We start from the raw sequence: 11,010 nt of genomic DNA on the forward strand, positions 1-11,010 counted from the left end.
CTTTCTTGGTATTTGTTTTTAGTTAATTTTATAGTTTATTTATTGTTAAGTATTTAATTAGTTATGTTAATTTGTTCTCTAGCTAGTTTGATTCATAGTTATTTTATGTTAGTTATAGAATTAGTTATGCTATTTTGTCTTGTAGTGTAGTGTATTTCATACCGCTTAGTGTTTTTTGTAATTTTTCTTAAAACTAACACTTGAATTTCTCATAGTTTTCTTTCGCATTTTTGTGTTTCATCTGTTTCTTTTTACATGAAAACATTCAGACGTATAGTGAGCTCCAAAATGAGCCCTCGAAGACCCCTTTGAAGTCCCAAAATGATCTCCTCAAAAGGCCCCTCAGGGAGCCCTTATAAAGATCATAACCATTTAAGGAAATGACAAGAAGCTCAAGCATAAAAGGACGCTTTTCCTCTTTATTTTAGATTAGGTTTTTTATTATTTTTTTATTAATTTGGGTCTATAACAAAATCATTTATTTATTTGTTTAAGCCCTCTATAGGGGGCCGCACTCTCATTTATTTAGTTAATTAATTTTTATTTTCAAGGCAATAAAGATTAGCTTAGTTATTTTTGTAATACAAAGTATTTTTTTGTTCTGTGAGTTCGACTCGTACTTCACCACTAGTGTAAACCGTTTTTTATAATTTGATGCACGGTTTGCACAAACGTTTTTATTAAAAATATTGTACTAAATGCTTTATTAAAAAGTTGCATCAATGTGCTTGATTATTATGTTGTATGTATACATGTAAATTATTTGGGCATGACGGCATATGAGATTACATATGAAACATGAGAATTAAGCATGATAATTAGACCAAATGGTATGCATGATCATGCATGTGTTATTCTATGAAATTTATGGTTCATGCTAAATTGAAATGAGTCTCATGCATCATGGAGTGTGATATGTAGCATGTGATATGTTGTAAGTCATATGAACCATGCATACATGGGGCTTGAATGCAAGGCAGGTTCTGTAGAACCTGTGGGGTGCTTGTAAGTACCTAGTTTGGCTTTGATATACATGCTCATATACACACAAACTCTAATTAGACTCTTGGGTACTCCTTAATGTGAGTACATACCTTGAGATACTCTTGGGTACTCCTTAATGTGATTCCGTACCTTGAGATACTCTTAGATGCTTCTTAAGTTGAGTACGTACTTTGAGTTGAGTTCAAATGAGATATGTTATGACACCTCAATGACTGTAGGAGGTGTGAGCTTGTCTTGTGAGGTTGTGGTTTATTGAGCTGCCCATAGTGGAGCTTGGGGTTGTTGAGCATGGTGCAGAGTATACCTAATGTTGTAGTTTGACCTAATATAAATAACACCTAATAACTCATTTGTTTCAGTGGGCTACCTTGAAGAGGGTAGGAGGTACACTCATCGACTGACACATTTTGAGAGTATTGACACCTCTTGGGCTCCTAGTCATCTGTGTAGGGGCTGAGGCTGTCAATTTATCTTAAGTAGACAGTCAAGCTTAATTTGCAGAGTAGGAATTGATTCTCTGGACCACTGTTAAGTTTCTCTCTCGGTTAAAGATCGCTTTAGTGGATCTTTGGCCTAACTCTTCGAATCGATGGGTTAATTAAAATACATAGCATAATAAACCCTCATCTGATTGTTGAGTTAAGATTAGATCCTAAGTGTGTACTCTTCAGGAAAGAAAAGAAAAATAATGTATTAGATTAGGTTCACTAGTGGTTAAATGATTAATTGAATATTAACATAAATTTCTAGTTCTTGCATAAGTTGTCATATATGAATCATTTTGATTATCATTTTTATTGCTAATGATATGATGCAGGTATGTTACTTTATGGTAAGATTGAATTATTGTGTAATCCTGTATGATTAAATTATTAGTGTTGTGATCATTAACTGTATTGAGTTTATATATTATGATATGCTATGATTTATTTGCATTGGGAAAGATGCATGTTTTATGAATTTATGTTCTTTCTATGCCTGTGTGTAAGGTGTTTTTCTACTAAGGTTGTGGCTAATGCCCCTACATTTTAAATATTTTAGATAATGAATAAGCTAGATGGCAATGACAAAATACTTGGGGTGGTGTCAAGAGGGTCACATTTCTTTAGGCTTGTTGGAAGGACTAAATGATTTTATTTACTTTATTCTTTAGTCTTGTAAACTCTAATATTTGAAAGACTTGTATTTAATTTATTATAATTTAATTAATAATTTGATTCAATTATACTAGTCTTTCAAGTGTGTGTTGGTAATTTTAACCCGTCCAAGGTTTGAACCAAATCTAAAAAGAGTTTTTGTTGTGTTCTTAAAAAAAAAAATGTGTAAAGGGATTTAAAAAAAAAATCTCTAAAATTTTTTGTTTAAAAAATCAGGGCGTTACACCCTCCCAATCCTTAGATGCTTCTGAGATGGGAGACAAAAATGTGCCCACAAACTAATCAACCTTTTCTTTACATGTTTCCTTAGATATGATCCACTTTGAAATTTATAGTAGTTGTTTGTACGACATTGATGGTTTTTATTACTTGTTGTGTGAGTGCAAATTTATGTGTTTATCGAGAGTGCATTTTTTATAAAAAATGTTAGACACTCATATTTTTGACTTTAGATGTGGTGCCCTCTCTATTCACTTGTGTACACTAAGCCATGCTTGTAAATAATCAGGATGACCTAGTTCGTAATTCTTTGTTGTCTTTTATCGATGTGCTTCAACACTAGAAGATGATGTGGGTATAAACCCCTCTGACACAATCTTCTCAGTGGCTATATTGTATCAAACAAATTCAAAATTTTCTACAATAACAAGACAAAGAATATTGAAAAAATATTGCAAAAAACAAACAAACTATTTGTGAGGATGAGTAAGTTTCATAATCAAACATTGTTCTAACGACATACTTATAATAATATAAGCTACACAACGGATAAAACAAACAAATAACCAAAGGTAAGTAGGTTGGGGACCATTGTTTGATTCAACCGTTAGTGCTTATCGGAAAAGCACTCCATCAATGGTTCAACCGTGATGAAGAGCTATCAAAAATAGTTGCCGAAGGGAAGCAGGTTGAGAACCAGAAAGAATCCTAGTTTATGCAAAAATAGCCCTGGGGGATGCGGACACCAAGTTTATATATGATTCGTGAACTCTGTAAAAAATAAGAAATATCACATATATGTCATAAATTTGCAAATATTTAAGTATGATATTTATGATGTTGTAATGTTCAATAAGTGAAGGTTCGCACATATATTTATGCAAAATTGTAAAGTATATGGGAATAAGTAGAATATTTATGATTTTAGTAGTTTCAGTCTAACCACACAAATATATTTATGCAAAATCATGAAGTATATGCGAATAAGTAGGATATTTGCGATTTTAGTGGTTTCAGTCTAACTGAATATGTACAAATATATTTATGTGAAATAGTGACATGTATGCGACAAAGTAGGATATATGTTATTTTAGTGGTTTCAGTTTCACCGAATGTTTGCAAATAACTTTATGCGAGTTCGTGAGGCCCGCACAAGAAAAATGCATTTCTGAATTTAAGTGAAAATTTGCACTAGCCGATGGGCGATACAATTTTATCGTAATAACCCATCAATTCGCAGTTGTGAAGGGTAAAATGGTCTTAACGATGTTGAATATTTATGATTTTGGACATCAGGAGATTTTTTTTTTTTTGTTTTTTCTTTGTACTATGAAGCTTGTGTTAGCCAAACCCCCACTGACACAAGACTAATAACAAACTTTATGAAATTACTGACGTGGGGTTTACCTTGCAAGAAGGGCAGCCTCTTTAAGTGACCCAGCTCTTGGCAAGAGTTCCTCTATCATAAAAACAAAAAAATATAAACAAAAATAAAGATGAAAGCCAATTAGAAAGAAACTCCTAATTTTTTGATATTTACATAGAGAAACCGCCCCACGATTAGGGACCTAGCTGCACTGGCTACTTACTGTCATTGTCCCGACAGCGTAAAACTCTGTGGGCATACCCCTTGCCCCTAGGGAGTTGCTACGCTTGGTCTTGCTAAAAGGGGGTGACACCCTTTGTACATGTTTTTCTTTGTTATGGAAAAAAAAACTCCTAATTGTTTATTGTTAATAAGGGTCAAAAGAGCCTTGTTAACTAAGGCTGGTTACCCACAATTAAGAGTTTTAAATCTTGAGTCGACCTAAGCTATTACATGTCAAGGACCCAGCCTTCGACAGTTTGCACGTTTGACAGAGTTGAGAGTTCCTATAGATGAATGCTTGCAAGTCATTCATAATGGATTTATTTAGTTTCAGCTGATCTAAGCAAATTATTTTGATAATAAAGGAAACCACCAGGGTTGAGGATTCATTCACAGGTATGCCCTCTCAAGGGCATCAACCTACCATTTGACAACTGCACCTTGCAGATGCAAAACCTTCGGGTACCCTGCTCTTGCCCACCAAGAGTGTCTTCTTTTGTTTTGCTTCTAGCTTATGGTAAGGGATGCACACCCTGAGAATCGAACTCATAAGCCTTTAAACTGACCAGGTAGGATGCAAACAAATCAGATTCAGTTCAGTTAAATACATAAGAAAGTCTGATCCGAATCAGGTCAGAACAACCAAAAATCATAAGTGGCATACTGGATTTGCATCTCTATGGCCAACCTAGGAGAGCGGGGTGGGGTTTGTGGGTGTAAACGCTGGGTGAGATTGCTAATCTCACCTATTGACCTAGCCAGGGGTGCGGAATTCTTGCGAGTCCTGACCTAAGCAACCTTGAAAGAGAGGGTTGCAGGTAGAGAGTTTAACCCTTTTTGTATCATTTTTTCCAAGTTCCTTCGTCATATTGCTTGTATTAATTAATAAATGCAGTTAAACTTGGTCAATGATTGAGAATTACAAACTATTTTTTTTTAGTGTACATTGAATGAGTAGGTAGTTGATCTATTTTTTTTAGTTTATTATCTTGCAAAGTTGCTTCTCAAGGTGCAGAAAACAGAATCGTTGGTCAATGCATCCTGTCACGAAGCAACATGCTTACCTGAAAGTTTATTCTTAATTTCTTTTACCAAAATAATATTCCTTACACATTTGGTATTCAAAGAAAAACAGTCACAAGTTGTTTGATAAGACATTCAAGGGCCTATTACTTTAATGAAACTCTTAAACAGGAACCTCATTCAAATTAGCTTAGGCTAATCATGAGTTACAAATAGAAAAATTATTAAACTGTCCTTATTGTACGTTTTGCTGCCGTCTATATGGACAATAATAGACGGCGTCGATTTGATGAGCATCCCATACAAGTCATTTTGGATGCCGTTCATTTCCATGATGACCGACGATTAATGTTGACAGATGAGAGACTGGATCAGGTGCAATCACATTGAACATTTTTGATGTGCTGCTGCACCTGAGCACCTCCCATCTTTCTCATACAGCCTGTCAGCTGTAGGGCCAACAGATGGTGGATGCTCAAGTGCAGCAGCACATTATAAATGTGCAATGTGATTGCAGCTGATCTTTTTTTCCAGAGCAGAATCTGCACCTAACCCCTAAATTTGTTTTTCTTTTATAATAATTCACGAATCTCCACTCAACTTGTCAACTATTTATTGAATCACACTTCTAACATTTTGGTTACTACATTTGGCTGCCTGCTTTTAGACCTTATATTTCATAAAACATTCTTGATCTTTAAAAGTCATTAGTTGGCCAAGCAAAAGTGACTAATACGCCTTCATTGTTGATTTGTTTAACAGAAGAGATTAAAATATATAAGATGAGTTTTCTATATGAAAAGCATAAAAATGCTATTTTATATAGATATGCATTTGCTACAATCAACTATACCTACAATCTCGTTGGTGTTTCACAATGCAAGTAGTTTTGACTTAATCTAACCCCGTAGATGCATCTAACAGTCGATTTTGTGGGAATTGACTATTTAATTATGTTTTTCTGTCAAAAAACATGACTTTTTAATTATGTATCATAGCCGAGGCAAGCTCCAACTACACTAACCCCTTTGGGGGGGGCTCAGGTTAGGTTTAAGTTAAACAAATGAAAAGACAAAAGGCTTGTATAAGCCGATTGTAATAATAATCGATTGTAGCAAACAATTTAACCTGTTTCATACATGGTATTTAAAATGCATTCTGATAAGAAAAGTCAATGGGTTGTCTGTAACAACCCAAGTTTTGAGCACTCTTCTTACATAACTGATGACTTAGGTGGTTTTTTGTACATTATCTAATGCATCAAATTCAGTGGTTCTCTTCGCTTGCACGCAGCTTCCATCCACGACCACAACAAATTCTATTAGGTAACTTGATTTTTGGGTCAATGAATCCCTTCTTCTTCATTCATTCATTCAAGGTTCGTTGTTGCAGCCTATTGTTAAGCACTCAAGCTTCACATTCCTTCTTTGTTCTTGGTTAACCAGTCCTTGAAAGACAATGGCAGAATGGTTGGTGACCACTTTGCGGGACAAACTGGCCAGTCTTTTGCTGGACCAAGTGGGTAATCTGATCGCAGAAGAGGTCACACTCGTATTGGGAGTGAAGGAGGAGCTTCAGAGGCTGCAATCCGAGATCGAAACCGTTCATGAAGTGCTCGCCGATGCGGTGCACAAGCAGTTCTCCAACGAACTGCTGCGAATTTGGCTTGAGAAGCTGAAAGATGTAGCCTATGATGCTGAGGATGTGATCGACGTGTTCACAGCGCGAGCGCGCCGGAGGAGAGAAGCAATTCCGGTATGTAACTTCAACTTCTGCATCTTCAAACGATTTATGTTCCGGCATGAGATTGGTAGAAGAATTAAGGACATCAACAAAAGATTGGATGATATCTCCAAGGAAAAAGATAAATACAATCTTGATAGGTATCAAGTTGAGAGAGCTATGATAGGTGAGGGAAGCAGCAGAAGTAGCAGGCAAACGACGGCGGCCATGATCGAATCGGAGATCGTAGGAAGGATCGACGACGGAATAATGGTAGTTGATTGGTTGGTGAAGGAGTTGGATGGGAGTGAGGGTAATGTTTCTGTGATCTCCATTGTTGGTATGGGTGGGCTTGGAAAGACCACACTTGCCCAGAAGGTCTATTGGGATATTGGAGTGCAGAGACATTTCCAGAAGCTAATGTGGGTATGCGTTTCTGAGAAGCCCAACAAGGCATGGTTGGCTGCAAAGATACTAGAAGCAATTAGGATGGATGGGCACAGCATCAGTCAAGATACTGCACTCAATACTCTCCACACTGAGATAAGCACATGCATAGCAGGTAATAAGTTCTTGCTTGTGCTTGATGATGTATGGGATCTTTATTGGTGGGAAGATTTGAAGGCCACCTTGCAGAGGGCTGAGCCTGGAAGCAGGATTCTTATAACAACTCGCAAGATTGATGTTTCCGAAGGCATGGGTGCGATCTACGCACATCCTCTGAACGTTCTGACACCAAAACAAAGCTGGTCTCTGTTTCTTAACAAGGCCCTCAGAAGGGATGAGGAGGAAAAGGATTTGGAGAGCGTGAAGGACATAGCAGAGACACTGGTTGAGAGGTGCAGAGGTCTTCCTCTTGCAATAAAGACCATAGGGAGAGTGATGCTCTCTAAGAGAAGAACAAGGGAAGATTGGGATGCAGTTGTGAACAGCAGGTTCTGGAGTTGGAAGCCTGCAAATTCTAATCATGAACATCTATTCCCAATTATCTTGTTGAGCTATAATGATTTGCCTTCTTACCTGAAGCCCTGTTTCATGTACTGCTCCATCTTCCCAAAGGATTTCGAGTTCGAAAAACTTCACATTGTTAGGCTCTGGATGGCTGAAGGATACATTTCAGAGGCTGAAGGGGAGATGGAGGCGAGGGCGGATGAATATGTGGAAGAATTAACCGGTCGATCTCTACTCCAAGTCGAGAAGACAGACAGCATCAATGGGGAGATTGTTAGATTCAAGATGCATGACATTGTGCATGACCTCGCACTCAGCATCGCAGGGAAAGAGTACTCGTCATCGCCAGCCACAGACTCAAATGCACGAATCTTGTCATTGGAAGATGCAGAGGAGTGTTCAATCGAAGAATTTTCAACGCAGAAAAGAAGCAAATTGCGCACTTTGTTGGGACCCAAGGGAAAAGAACTCCCAGGGAGCTTCCCCAGAAACTTCATGCATCTGAGGGTTCTAGACTTGGGGAGAGCCAGCATCTCAGAGATACCAGAATCAATTGGGGAGCTGCTACTTCTGAAGTACCTCAAGGCTTCTAGAGCTACAAAGTCGTTGCCTGAGTCCATTGGCAAATTATGCAATCTGCAGACTCTAGACCTCAATGGAACTCAAATAAGCAGAATTCCCCAAGGTGTTCTGAAGCTCTATAGTTTGAGACATCTTGACTTGGACAATACAAGATATCTGAAACATCTTCCTGCTGGACTTGGGCGCTTGACCAACTTAAGGATCCTGACTCAATTCATCTTGGGTCGTGAAGGTAGGACAGGGGATGAAGCCAACATAGCTGAGCTCAAGGACTTGAACAACCTCAGAGGAGACTTGGGCATATACTTCTTCCAAAGAATTAACAGTGAAGAGGAGGCTGCAGAAGCCAATCTCAAAGGCAAACACCATCTCAGATCCTTGAAGTTGGTTGGCGAAAAGAGCTCAGAAGCCACTGAGGACCTACTTGGATCCCTGCTTCCCCCACAACAGCTCGAAATCTTGGAGATAGTTGATTACAGAGGAAGAAGCTTTCCCAATGGTTGGTTTTCTAGCTTCAACTTCCCCAACTTGAGGAAGCTCAAACTTGAGTCTTCTTCATTCTTGGAACAACTGCCACCATTAGGACTGGTACCATCTTTAATAAGCCTCCGAATTTCCGATGCTGAGAAGGTGAAGAAAGTAGATGAAGGGTTCACTGGTAAGAAGACAGGAGGTTTTGGGAAGCTGACACAGCTCACTTTCGAGAGAATGGACCTTTGGGAGGAATGGGTGATGGAAATGGAGCAAGGAGCAATGGGGTCCCTCTTCAAACTGAGTGTAATAGGCTGCCCAAGGTTGAGGGCATTGCCTTACTTGCCTACACTCAAGCAACTGATCCTCATAGACTGCCAAGACCTGAGTCACTTGCCTGACATGCTCTCCCTCTCAGTTTTGGAGATGAGGGACTGTAGCAGCTTGAGTTCATTGCCAGACCTTCCTTCACTCACAAGGTTGGATATCAGGGACTGTGGTGGCCTAACAAGCTTACCACAGCTGCATAGTCTGGAAGACTTGGAAATATACAGGTGCAGAAGCCTGTCTTCCTTGCCAGAAATGAAGTCTCTGAAGTGCATGGACATCAGATTCTGTGACCAACTTCATGTTTTGCCCAGCATGCCTTTCCTAAGAGAATTGGATGCAGAGTATTGTCCTGAGTTGATAGAGTTGCCTTGCTTTCCATCTCTCATTCGCATGGACATCACAAACTTTCCAAAGTTGGTGTCTATGCCAAGCATACCTTCCCTAAAGCAACTGGATGTGAAGTACTGCAGGTTGCTGAAGGAATTGCCTCACTTGCCTCTAGTGAAGGAACTGACTGCAAGAAGTTGCCCAGAAATGGAGATGCTTCCTTACTTGCCTCGGCTGAAAAAACTGACAGTGGAGAGGTGCCCTCGATTGGAGACATTGTGGCTGCCGGAGGCACAGCCAACTGATCTCCAAATGCTGAGCATTGAGGATTGCCGTGCGGTATACTCACTGCCTGATGAGATTGAACGCCTGCAGAGGCTCAAGTCACTCACCATCAAAGCCTGCCCGATGCTGGAGGCAAGGTACAAAACACATGCAAGACAAGAGGATCTCAACAAGATCTCTCACATTCACAGTGTGCATATTAATAAGGGTGACTCTTGGCTTGACTGATACACGGTGACAACGTCTGTTCATGAACAGACTCATGAGTCACGCTTATAGTTTTGTTTCTTTTCATTACACAAGTATGTGAAATTTGCCAATAATGCTTGGCAAAGGCTTATTGCCAAACACTGTTAACATTGTCATTGTTAGTTATTTTTTATGTCTGGAAGCGACATATCAGATACATACGTATTGGGTAACATTTGAGCCGGACCATTTTCCTGCAATTGGTTGGTGCACCGATAATTTTGTGGAGACTTAATGTCAAATAGAATCATCTTAGCTAAAAAAGTAGTATACTGAGCTGTTTGGGAGAATAAGGGCAAATTTAAATCATCAATACCACAAGATGAACAAGTGCGCCCTCTTCCAACAAAGGCTGATCTGACTGCAGGACCTACAGATGTTGGTTTGCACATTAACAATATCTATAAAATGAACAAGGGTGCTTTAGTTGGCATATTCGAAAAAAGCAAAAGAAATCTACACTTCATTATACTTGGTCCAAGCTCCTGCAAAGAGATTCTAGTAATCAAATTTTCTACATTAGTCGTTCATCTGTCCATTTAGCCTCGGGATAATTCTCCTATCCAAATTACCTTTTTTTCTTATATGGTACCTGTCACGGGCCTATTTCCTTCAATAGGCTAGCGCGGTGCGACGGTCCTTCTTTATCACCGTAAGCCTACTTGTCAGCTTGCTTGCCAGTCGCGGAAGCTTATAATCAGAAAGCAAGAGAGCAAGAGAGAATAGAGGAAGACGAATTGCAATCACAAGAAGCAATCACAACGAGGGTGAACAAAAGAAAGCTCAACTTATTTGATTCATTCATAGTTTTGCCCACAGGCTATTACAGTTCAAGTATACGGGCTGCCCCTTTGACGCTAATAAGCGACGGCATATATCCGTCGCCCGTTCCGTCGCTACGTAGCGACATACTGTATCTGTCGCCAGTTCCGTCGCTAAGTTGCGACAGAATAACGAATGGCAACTTTCATCGCAAGGCCGTCATTACTAAATGGCGACTTCAGTTTGGCGACGAATTTACTGTCGTCGCTAACGTTAACGGTAATAATAAAAAGCGACGGATATATCTGTTGCTAATCCGTCGCAAACAAGGAAAAAATT

General features: G+C 39.1%; 1 protein-coding gene across 1 annotated transcript; it reads left to right on the forward strand.

Annotated features, from left to right (window-relative positions):
• The first annotated feature begins 6,380 nt into the window (after positions 1-6,380).
• LOC149811639 (disease resistance protein RGA2-like) lies at positions 6,381-10,066 on the forward strand. Its single transcript, XM_089993759.1, has one exon. It carries the CDS (start codon positions 6,451-6,453, stop codon positions 9,886-9,888), a length of 3,438 nt encoding a protein of 1,145 aa, XP_089849885.1. The 5' UTR covers positions 6,381-6,450; the 3' UTR covers positions 9,889-10,066.
• The last annotated feature ends 944 nt before the right edge of the window (positions 10,067-11,010 follow it).

This window comes from Nuphar pumila, chromosome 17 (assembly GCF_984573655.1).
Source record: "Nuphar pumila chromosome 17, dmNupPumi1.hap1.1, whole genome shotgun sequence".
Taxonomy (NCBI): Eukaryota; Viridiplantae; Streptophyta; class Magnoliopsida; order Nymphaeales; family Nymphaeaceae; genus Nuphar; species Nuphar pumila.

Excerpts from the sequence above, each read along its gene's own strand:
- LOC149811639 (XM_089993759.1), top strand. The coding sequence starts at position 6,451 with ATGGCAGAATGGTTGGTGACCACTTTGCGGGACAAACTGGCCAGTCTT.